The 19,833-nt window shown below is 37.7% G+C and overlaps 1 protein-coding gene across 2 annotated transcripts in view; it reads left to right on the forward strand.

Moving 5' to 3' along the window:
* Positions 1–19,833, forward strand: part of PACRG (parkin coregulated) — a 515,005-nt gene that overhangs the window by 57,324 nt on the left and 437,848 nt on the right. For both annotated transcript variants that reach the window (XM_019951495.3, XM_073789813.1), the window contains exon 2: positions 19,256–19,390. In XM_019951495.3, coding sequence (XP_019807054.1) covers positions 19,256–19,390 — 135 coding nt within the window. The remainder of the gene's footprint in view (positions 1–19,255; positions 19,391–19,833) is intronic.

A 19,833-nucleotide genomic window follows, 5' to 3' on the forward strand; every position in this document is an offset into this window, starting at 1 on the left:
TTTCTTCCTGGTTCAGTCTTGGAAGGTTATACCTTTCTAAGAATTTGTCCATTTTTTCTAGGTCGTCCATTTTATTGGCATAGAGTTGCTTGTAGTAGTCTCTTAGGATGCTTTGTATTTCTGCCGTGTCTGTTGTAACTTCTCCTTTTTCATTTCTAATTTTATTGATTTGAGTCCTCTCCCTCTTTTTCTTGATGAGTCTGGCTGAAGGTTTATCAATTTTTTCTTCTCAAAGAATCAGCTTTTAGTTTTATTGATCTTTGCTATTGTTTTCTTTGTTTCTATTTCATTTATTTCTGCTCTGATCCTAATGATTTCTTTCCTTCTGCTAACTTTGGGTTTTGTTTGTATTTCTTTCTCTAGTTCCTTTAGGTGTAAGGTTACACTTTTTTTTTTTTTTTTTCGCAGTACCTGGGCCTCTCACTGTTGTGGCCTCACCCGTTGTGGAGCACAGGCTCCAGACACGCAGGCTCAGCAGCCATGGCTCACGGGCCCAGCCACTCCGCGGCATGTGGGATCTTCCCGGACCAGGGCACAAACCTGTGTCCCCTGCATCAGCAGGCAGACTGTCAACCACTGCGCCACCAGGGAAGCCCAGGTTACATTATTTTAGATTTTTCTTGTTTCTTGAGGTAGGCTTCTATAGCTATAAACTTCCCTCTTAGAACCACTTGTGTCACATCCCATAGGTTTTGGATAATCATGTTTTCATTGTCATTTGTCTCTAGGTATTTTTTGATTTCCTCTTTGATTTCTTCAGTGATCTCTTGGTTATTTAGTAACGTATTGTTTAGCCTCCATGTGTTTGTGTTTTTTACGTTTTTTTCCCCTGTAATTCATTTCTAATCTCATAGGGTTGTGGTCAGAAAAGATGCTTTGTATGATTTCAATTTTCTTAAATTACTGAGGCTTGATTTGTGGCCCAAGATGTGATGTATCCTGAAGTATGTTCCGTGCGCACTTGAGAAGAAAGTGTAATCTGCTGTTTTCTGATGGAATGTCCTGTAAATATCAATTAAATCTATCTGGCCTATTGTTTCATTTAAAGCTTGTGTTTCCTTATTAATTTTCTGTTTGGATGATCTGTCCATTGGTGTAAGTGAGATGTTAAAGTCCCCCAGTATTACTGTGTTACTGTTGTTTTCCTCTTTTAGAGCTCTTAGCAGTTGCCTTACGTATTGATGTGCTCCTCTGTTGGTTGCATATATATTTATAATCGTTATATCTTCTTCTTGGATTGATCCCTTTATCACTACATAGTGTCCTTCCTTGTCTCTTGTAACAGTCTTTATTTTAAAGTCTATTTTATCTGATACGAGTATTGCTACTTGTGCTTTCATTTGATTTCCATTTGCATGGAGTATCTTTGTCCATCCCCTCACTTTCAGTCTGTATGTGTCTCTAGGTCTGAAGTGGGTCTCTTGTAGACAGCATATATGTGGGTCTTGTTTTTGTATCCATTCAATGAGCCTGTGTCTTTTGGTTGAAGCATTTAATCCATTCACGTTTAAGGTAATTATCAATATGTATGTTCCTATTATCATTTTCTTAATTGTTTTGGGTTTGTTTTTGTATGTCCTTTTCTTCTCTTGTGTTTCCCACTTAGAGAAATTCCTTTAGCATTTGTTGTAGAGTTGGTTTGGTGGTGCTGAATTGTCTTAGCTTTTGCCTGTCTGTAAAGCTTTTGATTTCTCTGTCGAATCTGAATGAGATCCTTGCTGGGTAGAGTAATCTTGGTTGTAGGTTTTTCCCTTTCATCACTGTAAGTATATTATGCCACTCCTTTCTGACTTGTAGAGTTTCTGCTGAGAAATCAGCTGTTAACCTTATGGGGGTTCCCTTGTATTTTATTTGTCATTTTTCCCTTGCTGCTTTCAATAATTTTTCTTTGTCTTTAATTTTTGCCAATTTGATTACTATGTGTCTCGGTGTGTTTCTCCTTGGGTTTATCCTGTATGGGACTCTCTGCACTTCCTGGACTTGGGTGACTAGTTCCTTTCCCATGTTAGGGAAGTTTTTGACTATAATCTCTTCAAATATTTTCTCGGGTCCTTTCTCTCTCTCTTCTCCTTCTGGAACCCCTATAATGCAAATGTTGTTGCGTTTAATGTTGTCCCAGAGGTCTCTTAAGCTGTGTTCATTTCTTTGCATTCTTTTTTCTTTATTCTGTTCTGCAGCAGTGAATTCCACCATTCTGTCTTCCAGGGCACTTATCTGTTCTTCTCCCTCAATTATTCTGCTATTGATTCCTTCTAGTGTATTTTTCATTTCAGTTATTGTTCCTCTCTGTTTGTTTGTTGTTTAATTCTTCTAGATCTTTGTTGAACATTTCTTGCATTTCTCGATCTTTGCCTCCATTCTTTTTCTGAGGTCCTGGATCATCTTCACTATCATTATTCTGAATTCTTTTTCTGAAAGTTTTCCTATCTCCACTTCATTTAGTTGTTTTTCTGTGGTGTTACCTTGTTCCTTCATCTGGTACATTGCCCTCTGCCTTTTCATCTTGTCTATCTTTCTGTGAATGCGGTTTTTGTTCCACAGGCTGCAGGATTGTAGTTCTTCTTGCTTCTGCTGTCTGCTCTCTGGTGGATGAGGCTATCTAAGAGGCTTGTGGACATTTCCTGATGGGAGGGACTGGTGGTGGGTAGAGCTGGGTCTTGCTCTGTTTGGCAGAACTCAGTAAAACTTTAATCCACTTCTCTGCTGATGGGTTGAGCTGGGACCCCTCCTTGTTGGTTGTTTGGCCTGAGGTGACCCAACACTGGAGCCTAACCGGGCTCTTTGGTGGTGCTAATGGTGGACTCTGGGAGGGCTCATGCCAAGGAGTACTTCCCAGAACTTCTGCTGCCAGTGTCCTTGTCCTAAAAGTGAGACCGAGCCACCCCCTGCCTCTGCAGGAGACCCTCCAACACTAGCAGGTAGGTTTGGTTCAGTCTCTATGGTGTCACTGCTCCTTCCTATGGGTCCTGATGCACACACTACTCTGTGTGTGCCCTCTAAGAGTGGAATCTCTGTTTCCCCCGGTCCTGTCGAAGTCCTGCAGTCAAATCCTTCTAGCCTTCAAAGTCTGATTCTCTAAGAATTCCTCCTTCCGTTGCCAGACCCCCAGGTTGGGAAACCTGACATGGGGCTCAGAACTTTCACTCCAGTGGGTGGACTTCTGTGGTATAAGTGTTCTCCAGTTTGTGAGTCACCCACCCAGCAGTTATGGGTTTGATTTTACTGTGATTGTGCCCCTCCTACGGTCTCATTTTGGCTTCTCCTTTGTCTTTGGATGTGGGGTATCTTTTTTGGTGAGTTCCAGTGTCTTCCTGTCAATGATTGTTCCGCAGTTAGTTGTGATTCCCGTGTTCTCACAAGAGGGAGTGAGCATACGTCCTTCTATTCTGTCATCTTGAACTAATCTTACAAAGTTTTCTTTTCATTGGATTTTCCTCACCCAAAATTATTTTTGTGTTGTCTTCTGGAATCCCTCAGTGATCTCTGATCACTCATCGTATTTCATCTCTTCCATTCCTCCCCCATGCCTTGTGCCTTATCTTAGAGAGCTTTCAGTGGTCAGTTTTTTCTCCTAATTTTACAGTAAATGGAGTTCATACTGTATTTGTATGATTCTAGAATAAAAGATGGAAGAAATGTTTTTTCTAGAAATCATTTTAACTTTCAAGATTTATTGCTTGCCAGATACCAAGGAATTGAAGTAGGCTGGGAAGGAAAACATTTTGTCTATTCCTCTTATACTTCTTTTAATTTCAGGGTTATGTCATTTTATTGTATGATAAAAACAAAGATAAAGTAACATTTCAGAAGAAAGATGAGGAAACTTCTCACTTAGGTTGTATGATGTGTTTGTGTGTTTGTGTGTATGTGTGTATAAACTTCTTACACAAGTACATGGAATGCTTGTATATAATTCTAATGTCTAACATATTTCAAATCATGCCTACGAATTCTATTCAAATCATGTAACTACATACAGTCATCTAAAGTAAACTATATCTATGCAAGAAAGAACACTTCTGAATGTAAAGGAAGTCATTGATAAATCTGATTTGTGAGTTGTGCGTGTCTAGTTAGGTAAGTTAGACAAATGGCCAAACTGGCTTGTTGTTAATAATAATAATATTATTATAATAATAAAAAGAGGTTAAGAGTTTATTCTCCATGTGGACTAGCTGGCTTTATTTTGGCCACAAGCTGACCTAATGTCAGCTGGCTTTCACAGATGAAGATCTTGGCTCAGGAAAAAATGCACTTTATTTATTAAAAAATAAAAATATAAGGTAGAAAAAAGTAAAAACATATTACATCTAGACAAGGAATGATGCTTTACTATCTTTACCTTGGAGAGATGACGTACAGTTTAGATAGGGCTTCATTTCTTCTTCTTTTCCTTTCCATGGTGGAAAATCCCAGACTGTTAAGATTATAATCTTGTATTTTTTATTATATTATATTCCAGTTAAGTTGTAACATGCATGCTTTGTATGTACGATATCACACATTTTTGCACATTACTTTCTTCCTTGATTTGACCATTAGAGTCTGTAAATTATAATCAATGTATTTAATATCTCTGCAAATTGTATGAACTTTTGAAGTACTTTTTTTTAGAGGAAGCCAGTACACTGATGGGAAAGCAAAACTCTTTTTTAACCAATATATATATATATTTTATTGTAAACAGTTCTAAAAATTGTTTTCTATTAAATAGCTAGTTCTTTCTGGAGAAAAGCTAGTTCTTTCTTGCATCATTAAACACAAGGATTTTCAAATTTTCTGTTAAAATGTTCATGATATGTAAGGTATAAATGGCAATAGTCTCTTCACATATACAAAAATAACATTTTTACTCTAATTATTCCATAAGGAATAACTCTGTTGCAAGACACTGAATGTACATGTTTAGATATAAACTACTTACCATGCTCTCAACATTAAAGGTGTAACAGGAATAGAATATATTTTAAACTCTTACTCATTTATATTCTCCTTTCACATTTAGCTCACTCATTTCTTTGGCCTTAGTGTTAGGTGTGACAGTGTATTAGCCAAGCTGTCTCAGTCATTCAGGCATTTTATCAGTTCTACAAGACAGATGCTAAATAGCACAGTCTAAATCGAAATCTCTGATGACTCTCTGGAGACAAGTTGATAGCAAAAATCACACTTGGACACTTAAATATGTGGCCTTTTCCCATATTTAACTATAGGAAGAGAGCAACTTTGCAGTAAACTTTTTTTTTTTTTTTTTTTTTTTTTTGCTTTACGCAGACCTCTCACTGTTGTGGCCTCTCCCGTTGCGGAGCACAGGCTCTGGACGCGCAGGCTCAGCGGCCATGGCTCACGGGCCCAGCCGCTCCGCGGCATGTGGGATCTTCCCGGACCGGGGCACGAACCCGCGTCCCCTGAATCAGCAGGCGGACTCTCAACCACTGCACCACCAGGGAAGCCCTGCAGTAAACTTTTTTAGCCTTCAACTGTGAAGATTTATTTTTCATCATTTGATTATTGCATCTCATTTTGTTAGGACAGGCTATCAATCTTCTTTTTTTTTTCCTACAACAAAGAATTTAAAGAACCACCCGTGACTATTACTTTAAACAAAGAAATTTAAAAGAAATCGTGTAGTCCAACCATTGCTTTCAGAACTATTTTAGGTAACAGAGACAACATTTTGAAGTAAACTCTTAGTTCCAAGCGTGTTATAGTTCAGTTATAAAATTAAAATGACACAACCATAATTTGCTCAGCAATCTTTGGGACTTCCTTTTGTCATATAGTTATTGCAAAAGCATTTTTAAATCAAGTTATTGGATCCTAGCCTGAAAAAGTCTAGAATCCATGAAACCAAGCTTGTTATTAAGATGATAGAGCTGAGAAAAATAAGCCTTGAAATGTAAACTTGAATATGTTTCCATAGCCCCTTTGAATTTCAGTTTGTCAAAAGTAAAACAAGAAATTCATGTGCCGTCTGAGATTCCTCTTAGCTCTATATATAGGTAAATTCTCTGAGAATATTGTCCTCAATATTTGTTGAATTAATAAATACACGTTAGGTTATAGAGGTGTAGGAAGGATCTTAGAGGTCAGCTCGTGTAATTTTTTTCATCTGACACATGAGGAAGCTGAGGCTCCAAAGGGTCCAATCACTTGCCCTTGTTGTAAGGCAGCTCCAAGTTTATGCTTCTTCTTTACTGCATGTATCTTCATGATCCTTTTGGGAACAAGGCAAGACACAATTTACTGTCAAGGTGAAAAGTTAAGTCTAGTACCAAAGTCTTCTAAATTTTTTAATTGAAGTATTTGTCCTTTTACTCCATGTTACTCTTTTCACTAATGCTGTATCTTTCTAGTGCTATCTATCTGAAAAACTATATTATAAGCTATTTGGGTTTTTGTAATCATTATATAACAATGCTAATTTAAATGCAAATTATTATATTGACAACACTAATATTAGTTTTTATATGCTAATTATATTTAAACTAGTCTCTGCAAGCACTTTAGACTAAGTTATTTCATTTTAAGTATCAAACAAGCCATATTTTAAGCAAAATTTTCCCATTTATAGAAGTGCATTTCAAAATAGAATACATGGATTTTAATGTGAGAGGTTTTACATAGAAAAGAAATACGTACTGGTCTAATCAATGTTGAATTTTTGGTTATAAAATTGTGGTAATAATTGATAATTACTTAAATGTAATAATAAACAGAAAATCCAAGCAAATTAATTCTGATTTAATAATTAATAACTACATAGGTTATAAATAGACAAATCTGTGGTACAGCAACCATAATTCTCTAATTATTTCTACTAAAATTGTACAGAATTCAGGTTTATAGAAAATTACAATACATTTCTGCCTGGTTCCACTGAAAAGTATAGGTACCTTGCAAGGCTGAATAACATTTTCAAATGAAAAGGAACAATGCCTTAAAACCCAAAAGTTTTATCTTCTGAGTGTGCAGAATTCTATACGTCTTTCTGTGACATTTATCACAATCTTACTTCTATAGAAGATTATGGGGGATATTCTTTTTTTTTTTTTGCGGTACGGGGGCCTCTCACTGTTGTGGCCTCTCCCATTGCGGAGCACAGGCTCCAGATGCTCAGGCTCAAGCAGCCATGGCTCACGGGCCCAGCCGCGGTGTGGGATCTTCCCGAACCAGGGCACGAACCCGTGTCCCCTGCATCGGCAGGCGGACTCTCAATCACTGTGCCACCAAGGAAGCCTTATGGGGGATATTCTTATCTCTTTTCCTAAATGATATATATCTTGAGGATAATATATTTACTTATCTTTTTGTCCCCAATAGTACCAAGCCTAGTGACTTGGAAATATTATGTATTCAATGCATTTTTCAATGAATGAGTGATATAGGTAATATCTATTTTAGAGCCAATTTCTTAACTCTGTTTCTAATTAATACTTTAGTTTATGTGACCATAAGTTCTTGAATTCAGATTTAAGAGTTTCTAACACAGAAAAATCTATACTTCACTTCACAAGTTCCTCTGGCTGTTCAGATAAGTGTATTAGTTATACATATATCTTGTATTCTAAAATCATTCTGGTTCCATAAGTGATTAGATAGTTTATGAATTCCAGTATTACAGTCCGTTGACAGTCTTTTCTTCCCCCATTTCCAGTTACCACTAACTTTACCCTGCTTTAACAATCACACCTTGCTAGCAGCTCAGATTTTGACAGCCCATAGGTCAGAATAGCATATATCTGGTTTTACTTCATATTCCTTATTCATTACTCAGAGCATTATAGTCTGGCTTCCACCCCATCATGCCACTACAGCTGTTTAATTTTCAGAGACCTTTCATTCTTCTTAATTGATCTCCTTGTATCATTAAAACAAAAGAAAAGCAAAATTTGTCCCTCTCATTCACTGATTTCTATGACTTACTTGCCTTCCCCGTTTACTTGCCACCATTCTGACTGTACTTTCTATTCTCCTGTAGAATTCCAAATCTCCAGGTAATGTCTTGGGTTCCCAGCATTTTCCTCACTATATACTTTCCCTTTGGAAAAATTTGCTAACTTCCGTAGATTTAACCCAAACACTTGATTATAGACAAACTTTGTCGACAGCCTAGATCTCCCTAATAATCTCCATACAGGTTGTTCCAGTGGTTTAATGACCAAGTCTAGTTTGTCCCCAGGCATTTCAACCATAAGGTGAAGAACCTGATCCCACCACAGTATCGAATATGGCTTGTTAGGAAAGGTTTCTTAGGAGAGGTGAGGTTTGTGCTTAATCATGAAGGTGATTAGTAGTTTCAGGAGAAAAAGAAGGAGGATAAAAAGGAGTAGTAAAGGGGTGAGAGAGTAACAGATTGATGGGACAGCAAAATCAAGAAGACCAAAGAGAGCAGGGCATGCCTGAGAACTGCCAGTGTTTGGGTATAATTTATTCTTGGGTACCTGTAGAGGAATGCTGGGGAGAGCAACACAGCTTGCAAATGTCTTTGTGTGGCGTGTTTGTGGGAAATCATTTACGGATTCTAAGTAGATGAGAGATATGATTTAATTAGTCAATTAAAATATTCATTGTGCAGCTGACAGAGGAATGATCTAAACAAGGCAAAGCTGGAGGCAAAAAGAGCAAGTAAAGAGAAAGAAACTCTCCTATAAAACATTTAAAACCTTTAAATGCTAAGTAATTAAAAATGGAAGGCAAAATGATAAGTAGATATTTGTTGTAAATGCAAACATGGTTAGTATCTTTTAATATAAAAAACTCATACAAATTGATTTTAATATAGAAAAGACATGAACATACATTCACAAATGTATTCATATAGCATTTATACTAAAATGAGAAAACGTTCATCCTCATTTGTTAAACATAGTAATCCAAATTGAACAATAAGATGTTATCGACTAAATGTGTCCCCCCAAAATTTATATGTTGAAGCCCTAACCCCCTATGTGATGGAGGTGGGACCTTTGAGAGGTAATTAGGTTTATGTGATGGGTTCATGAGAGTGGGGTCTCTGTGATGGGATTAGTGTTCTTATAAGAAGAGGAAAACAGCAGAGAGCTCGCTATCTCTCTGCCATGTGAGGATCCAGTGAGAAGGTAGCAGTCTGCAAGCTAGGAAGGGGGTTCTCACTGGAACCTGACCTTGCTGGCACCCTGATCTCAGATGTCCAGTCTCCAGAACTGAGAAAATAAAATTTCTCTTGTTGAAGTCAACCAGTCTGTGGTATTTTGTTATAGCAGTCCAAGCAGACTAAAACAGAAGACCTATTTAATTAGCAAATAATTTTATCAAGAATCATAAAATATAAATTTTGATCTCATCTCATACTGAAGATTCTGTCTGAAGGAAATAATATAAAATGTGGAAAATGTGATATGCCTGAAAATTTTATAATAATGTAATTACAAAAGGTGAATGAAATGGAAATAATATAAATTCCAAATATAATTGCAGATAGTTGGTAGAATATTGCTTAGCCACAAAAAATGAAAAAGTACACTAAATGGAAAGGACATAAAAATGGAAAAATGGTATTTGTATATATGTTTTTGGAAAAAGTCTAGAGAGAAAGCACAAACTTATTAATAGGTGATAGAATAGTAAGTGATTTAATAAGATTTCCCTCCATCCTACAGTTTATTATTTATGTAACTTAAACAAATTTATTATTCACATCTTTGTAGTCAGAAGCCTGCTTCATCTCTGCCTTTAGATCTCTTCAATCAATTAGTCATGTGCCTTAGGTAATTCCCCTTTAAGTTGTTCCCAACCTTCTAGTACAGTGACTGAGGACATGTCCTATAGCGGCAGAGAGATTGGAAGTCAAATATCTTTCCTACTACTTCCTAGTTCTGTGATTTCTGACAGGTTTTGAACATATGTAAGCTTTAATTTTCTTGTCTGTAAGACCATTTCATATGTGTTTTGTTGAAAACTGAAACCAATAATGTTTGTAAAGAACGAATGCAGTATAAGGGGATTTCGTTTTTATTCCTGATGCCACCCTCATTCAAGGCCTTTGCCATCTCATGCTTAGACGACTCCAGTAAAGTCCAGATTGATCATCTTGTCTCCACATTCTCCTGACTCTAAGCCATCCTCTTAGGCCTCAGTGGAATAAGCTTCTTAAAATAGGTTACCTGTGTCACTTAGAAGTTTTCTCTATTACTCAACTGTTACCATAGGGCCTAACTTTTAAAAACTCCAAAGTATGTCCACACATATTGAATATTTATTGAAACATGTATATTTTACCATACGAGGCTCTTACTAACAAAAACATTACTATCATAGTGTTTTGTTACATCATTAAATTGTTATGTTGTTAAAGCTTCTTATAAAAATTTTACTGGGTAATATAAGCTCACTTTTGTTAATGTTGAGGTGCCCTACCTACCAACAATCAGATTTGTTAACTGTTAATCTTTTGCAAGTATTTTTCTGGTTATTTGGTGACCTTAGGTATTGCATTTTTTTTGATGTATTAAAACAATTACGACTGGCAAATATGACAGACGCTGAATTATAATACTCCTTACTCAGAAATCTAGGCTGATGGCAACCAATTTACCAGTCCTGCAGCTAACATTCCAGTGCCTGAGTAGCTCGCAGACAATCCAACTCTGGCCCACCTGCTTCTTAACCACAGTGATTTTATGAATCCGAATCTCATGCTGAAAAATTTCCTAATAAGGAAATTAGTGTCTTTGAATTTTAGTGTCTCAATGTTAGTGTGGTGGCTAAACGGACCAATTAGAAAAACACAATGTAGCTTCCCACTTGAAGTAAAAGTCTCCTTTTTTTTCTTTTTAGCAGTTTCAGTTTATGCTAAAAAATAAATCTACTGAAAAGGAAACTTTCGAACTATATGATGAAAAATTTTAGAGAAACTTCCTTCCTGCTAATTATTATTAGTTTTGTGACCATGACACAGACTGTGATCTAAGTCCTAAATCCATTACAGCACATTCAATAAATGTAGGCATATAAAGTACTGTGTCATCTGTAGTCACTTCAAAGTGCATTCAGTATCTCGGTTCCCAAGTGCATTCGATTTTATTAAAAGCATTCTGCTGCAACATCCATTCATCCTAATTGGTTTATGGATAGACCCCACCATTCAAGCAAATCCTAATTGCATTTTCCCACAAATCTACTTTGATTTATGGTTCCTTATTTGCTCTATATTATTTACAATAAATCAGGAAAAAATTCTTAAGACATTAAATAAAATTTACAGTAGTCCTTGTACAAATAAGAGACTTACGTAAGGATTCTTAACAGTGTTTTTGTTGGCTTTTAAAGTTGTTTAGTCAAACTATATCCATCTGTGTGATTTCCAGTAATAATATCATTATTACCTTTCCAGGAATTATATTTCATTTGGTTTTCATGTACAGATTTTTAGAACTAGTTGGAATGAATTATGTATGGAATATTAAAAAAATAGTATGTCCTTCTGTAAGGTTTCAGTGGCTACCTATATATTTGGAACAGAAAAAAATATTATGTAGGGATAGAGTGACAGAGCATCTGCATGAAGTTAGGTAATGTCCCTTTGCATTAACAAATCTAAGTGGTAATATTCTAGTCAGTTTTACAAATTATAACTCCTGAAATTCCAAGAGTTAATTTGGAATGGACCTATAGCAGAATTGAAAGAATCTAGTGTTTCAAAATAAGTAAATGGCAGAAATATAAAATCAGAGGATAACAGATACTCAATAAAATTTCCTCGCTGTTAAGTAATTGCATATTAGCATGGACAATTTTTGTAAAACTAAGCAAAGACTTCCATGGAACTGTAGGTATGGAATCATTTCTCTAGAGAGCCCATAAAAATTTATGGGAAGAAAGAGGAAGTGTAAGTTATCTGTTACAATGTATAAAAAGCCTTCTAAGCATCTTAGAAATGTATTCATTATTTAAAAAGTTTGGACAATTAGAATTTTGAGTTCTGAATCAGAAAGATTGGAGTATATTTAGAATAAGAGATATAAGGGAAAAGAGAACTTGATTTTAAGATAAATACAAAGAAAAAGGAGAAAGATGGATAATCTTAAATAAATTTTAAGTCAGCTAAATAAATGAGAGGCTTACTGTCAACAGCATAAATAATAACTTGGCATCTAAAAAAAACTGAAAAAGATGGTTAGGATATGATGAGCAGACAAAAAAACCTAAATAATTGTTGTAGCTGAATTTTTTAAATGAGAAATTGTCTTTGATCTCTACTGGAATAGAAAAGAGGTCCCCAACACCCATAGTGTCAATGGAGAACACATGGGGGCAGATTGGACTTTCACCCCAGCCAGCAGTCATAAGAGGGTCTTCCCCCTTCCTGTTGGGGTGGTGTCAGACAATGCCTCGTGAGGGACAGGCACTGCCTAGCAGTAATGAGGCCACTTCATCTGTGCTGTCAGGGTGGGGAGCAATAATGAGGCACTGCTACCCTTCCCTGTCAGGGAGGTGACAGTGGAGGCCAGTGGTGCTGAAACTCCCACCCTCACCCAGTGTTAATGAGGAGTTCCTTCCACATGGTTCAGCCGAGGCCAGGGGGGATACCAGTACTTCTGCCCCAACCTAGTAGTAATCAGGTGGCACCCCCCACCACATTTCTGCTAGAGAGGTGTAAGAATAAACCAGCTAAAGCAGAAGGTTTAAGATCTAGAGTCTCATAACACACCAGTGTCCAGGTTTCAATAAAAAAATCAGTTGTGACACCAAGAATCAGGAAGATTGTAAAGCAAATGAAAAAAAGACAATCAATAGATGCCACACACCCCCAGTCCCTGGCAAGCACCATTCCACTCTCTGTTTCTATGAGTTCAGTTTTTTTTTAGATTCCACAAAAAAGTGAGATCATACAATATTTGTCTGTCTGACTTATTTCACTTAGCATAATGTCCTCAAGGTCTATGCATGTCATTCCAAATGGCAGGACTTCCTTCTTTTTATGGTTGAATAATAGTCCATTATATATCTCTATCTATCTATCTATCTATCTATCTATCTATCTATCTATCTATCTATGTATCATACCATATATATATACCTATTTACCCATTAAAAATTAATTTTTCAAAAATATAAAAAGTGAGGTATCTGTATACAAATAATAATAATACACATGCACACGCATATGTACTACTGCACTATAACTTTCTGTAAATACATATGCATGCTGGCTATGTTTTCTTTCTTTAGTTTATGTTCTACCACTTCTGGGAGGTGTTAAAATGGTGACATGATGGTAAATAGTAATTTTTTTTGATGTAAATTCTTGGCAAAATAAAAAACTGTTGATTCTTTATCATTTCCCAAAAATATGTTTCAAAATTTATTGCTCCATGAATTGCAAAAGTCCAGGAGTAACATCTCTACAGTTTCCATTATACTAACATTGTTGAGAATGTCCTCCTTTATATATAGCAACCAACTCAGAACTCTGCACAAAGTAGTTGCTGTATGCATATGGTCATTTAACAATTGAATGAAATTGGCTGAAAAATTCTAATACCAGAAAAAATTTTAAATCTTCAATAAGTAAGAGTAAATCTTGCTTCTCCACTGTCCAGTGTCATTTCAGTTACTTACGTAATCATTTGCTGCGAATAATGTTCTATGTAGTGAAGAACATTTTAAACTCTAATAAATGCCTTTATGTTACCTCACTCTTCAATTCCACTCCAGCATTTAACCATCTTAATAAGGTATTTCTTAATCTCCTACTCAGTTTCTTTTTTTTTCTGTTTATGGGATTTTATTTTATTTTATTCACATCTTTATTGGAGTATAATTGCTTTACAATTGTGTGTTAGTTTCTGCTTTATAACAAAGTTAATCAGTTATACATATACATATGTTCCCATATCTCTACCTCTTGCATCTCCCCCCACCACCCTCCCTATCCCACACCTCCAGGCGGTCACAAAGCACCGAGCTGATCTCCCTGTGCTATGCAGCTGCTTCCCACTAGCTATCTACCTTACATTTGGTAGTGAATATATGTCCATGCCTCTCTCTTGCTTTGTCACAGCTTACCCTTCCCCCTCCCCATATCCTCAAGTCCATTGTCTAGTAGGACTGTGTCTTTATTCCTGTCTTACCCCTAGGTTCTTCACGACATTTTTTTTTCTTAAATTCCATATATATGTGTTAGCATACGGTATTTGTCTTTCTCTTTCTGACTTACTCATTCTGTATGATAGACTCTAGGTCTATCCACCTCATTACAAACAGCTCAATTTCATTTCTTTTTATGGCTGAGTAATATTCCATTGTATATATGTGCCACATCTTCTTTATCCATTCATCCGATGATGGACAGTTAGGTTGTTTCCATCTCCGGGCTATTGTAAATAGAGCTGCAATGAACATTTTGGTACATGACTCTTTTTGAATTATGGTTTTCTCAGGGTATATGCCCAGTGGTGGGATTGCTGGGTCATATGGTGGTTCTATTTGTAGTTTTTTAAGGAACCTCCATACTATTCTCCACAGTGGCTGTGTCAATTTACATTCCCACCAAAAGTGCAAGAGGGTTCGCTTTTCTCCACACCCTCTCCAGCATTTATTGTTTCTAGATTTTTTCTATCCTGGAGAATGTTCCATGAGCACTTGAGAAAAATGTGTATTCTGTTGTTTTTGGATGGAATGTCCTATAAATATCAATTAAGTCCATCTTGTTTAATGTATCATTTAAAGGTTGTGTTTCCTTATTTATTTTCATTGTGGATGATCTGTCCATTGGTGAAAGTGGGGTGTTAAAGTCCCCTACTATTATTGTGTTACTGTCGATTTCCCCTTTTATGACTGTTAGTATTTGCCTTATGTATTGAGGTGCTCCTATGTTGGGTGCATAAATATTTACAATTGTTATATCTTCTTCTTGGATCGGTCCCTTGATCATTATGTAGTGTCCTTCTTTGTCTCTTGTAATAGTCTTTATTTTAAAGTCTATTTTGTCTGATATGAGAATTGCTACTCCAGCTTTCTTTTGGTTTCCATTTGCATGAAATATCTTTTTCCATCCCCTTACTTTCAGTCTGTATGTGTCTCTAGGTCTGAAGTGGGTCTCTTGTAGACAGCAAATATATGGGTCTTGTTTTTGTATACATTCAGCCAATCTGTGTCTTTTCGTGGGAGCATTTAGTCCATTTACATTTAAGGTAATTATCGATATGTATGTTCCTATTCCCATTTTCTTAATTGTTTTGGGTTCATTATTGTAGGTGTTTTCCTTCTCTTGTGCTTCTTGCCTGGAGAAGTTCCTGTAGCAGTTGTTGTAAAGCTGGTTTTGTGCTGCTAAACTCTCTCAGCTTTTGCTTGTCTGTAAAGGTTTTAATTTCTCCATCAAATCTGAATGAGATCCTTGCTGGGTAGAGTAATCTTGGTTGTAGGGTTTTCTCCTTCATCACTTTAAATATGTCCTGCCAGTCCCTTCTGGCTTGCAGAGTTTCTGCTGAAAGATCAGCTGTTAACCTTATGGGGATTCCCTTGTGTGTTACTTGTTGTTTTTCCCTTGCTGCTTTTAATATATTTTCTTTGTATTTAATTTTTGGCAGTTTGATTAATATGTGTCTTGGCGTGTTTCTCCTTGGATTTATCCTGTATGGGACTCTCTGTTCTTCCTGGACTTGATTAACTATTTCCTTTCCCACATTAGGGAAGTCTTCAACTATAATCTCTTCAAATATATTCTCAGTCCCTTTCTTTTTCTCATCTTCTTCTGGAACCCCTATCATTCGAATGTTGGTGCGTTTAATGTTGTCCCAGAGGTCTCTGAGACTGTCCTCAGTTCTTTTCATTCTTTTTTCTTTATTCTGCTCTGCAGTAGTTATTTCCACTATTTTATCTTCCAGGTCACATCCATTCTTCTGCCTCAGTTATTCTGCTATTGATCCCATCTAGAGTATTTTTAATTTCAATTATTGTGTTGTTCATCATTGTTTGTTTCATCTTTAGCTCTTCTAGGTCCTTGATAAATGTTTCTTGCATTTTGTCCATTCTATTTCCAAGATTTTGGATCATCTTTACTAACATTATTCTGAATCCTTTTTCAGGTAGACTGCCTATTTCCTCTTCATTTGTTAGGTCTGGTGGGTTTTTATCTTGCTCCTTCATCTGCTGTGTGTTTTTCTGTCCTCTCATTTTGCTTATCTTACTGTGTTTGGGGTCTCCTTTCTGCAGGCTGCAGGCTCGTAGTTCCCGTTGTTTTTGGTGTCTCTCCCCAGTGGCTAAGATTGGTTCAGTGGGTTGTGTAGGCTTCCTGGTGAAGGGGACTAGGGCCTGTGTTCTGGTGGATGAGGCTGGATCTTGTCTTTTTTGTGGGCAGGTCCACGTCTGGTGGTGTGTTTTGGGATGTCTGTGGACTTATTATGATTTTAGGCAGCCTCTCTGCTAATGGGTGGGGTTGTGTTCCTGTCTTGCTAGTTGTTTGGCATGGGGTGTCCAGCACTGTAGCTTGATGGTCGTTGAGTGAAGCTGGGTGCTGGTGCTGAGATGGAGATCTCTGGGAGATTTTCGCCATTTGATATTATGTGGAGCTGGGAGGTCTCTTGTGGACCAGTGTGCTGACGTTGGCTCTCACACCTCAGAGGCACTGCACTGACTCCTGGCTGCAGCATCAAGAGCCTTTCATCCACACGGCTCAGAATAAAAGGGAGAAAAAGTAGAAAGAAAGAATTAGTAGAAAAAGAATGAAAGAAAGAAAGAAAGGAGGGAGGGAGGGAGGAAGGAAGAAAGGAGGGAAGGAAGGAAAAAAGAAAGAAAGAAGATAAAGTAAAATAAAATAAAGTAAGATAAAATATAATAAAGTTATTAAAATAAAAAATAATTATTAAGAAAAAATAAAGAAAAAAAAAAAACCAAACCAAAACAACAACGAAAAAACGGACGGATAGAACCCTAGGACAAGAGGAAGCAAAGCTATACAGCATAAATCTTGCTCTCAAAGTCCACCTCCTCGGTTTGGGATGATTTGTTGTGTATTCAGGTATTCCACAGACATCAAGTTGATTGTGGAGCTTTAATCCGCTGCTCCTGAGGCTGCTGGGAGGGATTTCCCTTTCTCTTCTTTGTTCTCACAGCTCCCAGGGGCTCAGCTTTGGATTTGGCCCCGCCTCTGCATGTAGGTCGCCGGAGGGCGTCTGTTCTTCGCTCAGACAGGACGGGGTTAAAGGAGCCGCTGATTCGGGGGCTCTGGCTCATTCAGGCGCGGGGGAGGGAGGGGCACGGAGTGCGGGGCGGGCCTGCGGCGGCAGAGGCCGGCGTGACGTTGCAGGAGCCTGAGGCGCGTCGCGCGTTCTTCCGGGGGAGCTGTCCCTGGATCCCGGGACCCTGGCAGTGGCGGGCTGCAGAGGCTCCCCGGAAGGGGGGTGTGGATAGTGACCTGTGCTCGCACACAGGCTTCTTGGTGGCGGCAGCAGCAGCCTTAGCTTCTCATGCCCGTCTCTGGGGTCCACGCTTTTAGTCGCGGCTCGCGCCCATCTCTGGAGCTCCTTTAAGCAGCTCTGAATCCCCTCTCCTCAGCAAAGAGGGAAGAAAAAGTCTCTTGCCTCTTCGGCAGCTCCAGACTTTTCCCCGGACTCCCTCCCGGCCAGCCGTGGCGCACTAACCCCCTGCAGGCTGTGTTCACGCCGCCAACCCCCGTCCTCTGCCGATGCTCCGACTGAAGCCCGAGCCTCAACTCCCAGACCCGCCCGCCCCGGCGGGTGAGCAGACAAGCCTCTCCGGCTGGTGAGTGCCGGTCGGCCGTGATCCTCTGTGCGGGAATCTCTCCGCTTTGCCCTCCACACCCCTGTTGCTGTGCTCTCCTCCGCGGCTCCGAAGCTTTCCCCCTCCGCCACCCGCAGTCTCCGCCCGTGAAGGGGCTTCCTAGTGTTTGGAAACCTTTCCTCCCTCACAGCTCCCTCCCACTGGTGCAGGTCCCGTCCCTATCCTTTTGTCTCTGTTTATTTTTTCTTTTGCCCTACCCAGGTACGTGGGGGGTTTCTTGCCTTTTGGGAGGTCTGAGGTCTTCTGCTTCTGCCAGCTTTCAGTAGGTGTTCTGTATGAGTTGTTCCACGTGTAGATGTATTTCTGGTGTACCTGTGGGGAGGAAGGTGATCTCCGCGTCTTACTCTTCCGCCATCTTCCCGGAAGCTCCCTCAGTTTCTAATATTAGTCTTTATGTGTGCTTCAGATAAAATGTATTTGTCATTATATAATATATAATATTTGTTATATTAGATATATTTTATATATACTTTGTTAAAATTATTTTCCACACATATTAAAAATTAATATGGCATCAAATAAAATATTAAGATAGTAGGTAAATTATTTGCTCTCTTGTCTATTTAAGAATTAACAAAATAATTGTTTTTATTAAACTAATGGATGACTAATATTTACCTTTTTTTTTACAAACAGGTAAAGATAATAATGTTTAGACTATATATAAGGAACCGTACAGCCGACTATCATTTTCTAATGATAGTCATTCACTAATCACTTTGAATTTTGTAACATAAGGAATTAGCTCATATGTAAATAATGCAGATTTAAAAGTTGTAGTCAATGTGAATAACTCAATATGAAATGTTTATTCTTTCATAAAACTCATAATTTGGCAGGTGAAAGATTCTCATATAGTCTCTTCTAATGTTTCTTTCTCATAAATTCATGTTACCAAATGTATGCTGTGCACACACAGTAGACCACCATTTTTCTTCTTAAACTCTCTCATTTATCATCACTTAATTTTATATCACATTTTTATGGTTTTATGGTTAATACTTATAACATGAGAACATATCCTAACATTTTATTTATATAGAAAGATTTGAAGGACATATTTTAAATTTATTTCTGGAGTATTCTATAAAGTATATCAGACCTGAGATTAGAATTTGCAATTATTAAGAATCTTAGAAGTTTTAACACTCTGAACTTAGTTGCTTCTATTAAAATGTTTTCCTTAAAAGTTCAGGCTTTTCTTCTTTATAAAGTGATATTTTAAAGTGACATTTTCTAGGAATGCTTTGTAAAGTAGCTTGAAATAAAGTAAATCCTTAACAGTTATTATAAAATAATTTTCTTCTCCAAATGTTTGTATTAGTGAGATTTCGGTTGTTCATTATTAAGATAATTTGGTTTGTCTTCCAGAACATTTTATACAAAATGAAACATAAAAGCCAAAGTTTTTTCACTGTGCATTTTCCAATGTGTTTTAAAACCTGATTCCTATTTTTTTTTTTCTTTGAAGGTGAGAGGCCCTCCACCTGCAGGAGCATTTAAAGAAAGACCAACGAAGCCCACAGCGTTTCGAAAATTTTATGAACGAGGGGACTTCCCAATTGCCCTTGAACATGATTCGAAAGGAAACAAAATAGCGTGGAAGGTAAGTCAGGGCACAGCTGGGAGAACCAGCTGTGCTCCCTGTGGAAGTGACATTTCCCAATGTCAAACAAACTTGGCGGATAAGTAAATAAGCTGGAGTGATTTCTCAGTGAATGGAAGATGGTAGGTAAGCTCTGAGAGAAAGCCCCCCTGTGTCAGCTGTCCACCTTGACTAACAATTAAATTATAGCCTGCAAAAAAGAAAATGACAGAGTTGCTTTGCCTTAGAGAATTGTGTGCTGACCAATTCATCTCTATTTTTATGAGAACCTGGCATCCCAGCCTGTTTCAGGCAGTCCATCAAATTATGGAACTGGTGGCTGGATACAAAGAACAACAGCCATTTATCTCCCCAAAATTTCACCTTCCTGCAGGACACTTCCAAATGGAAGCTTTAATTACCTGAATGGATAGGTCAAGATTGTCTGCTCCCTGGAAATGCAG

The sequence above is a fragment of the Tursiops truncatus genome, chromosome 12, assembly GCF_011762595.2.
Source record: "Tursiops truncatus isolate mTurTru1 chromosome 12, mTurTru1.mat.Y, whole genome shotgun sequence".
Taxonomy (NCBI): Eukaryota; Metazoa; Chordata; class Mammalia; order Artiodactyla; family Delphinidae; genus Tursiops; species Tursiops truncatus.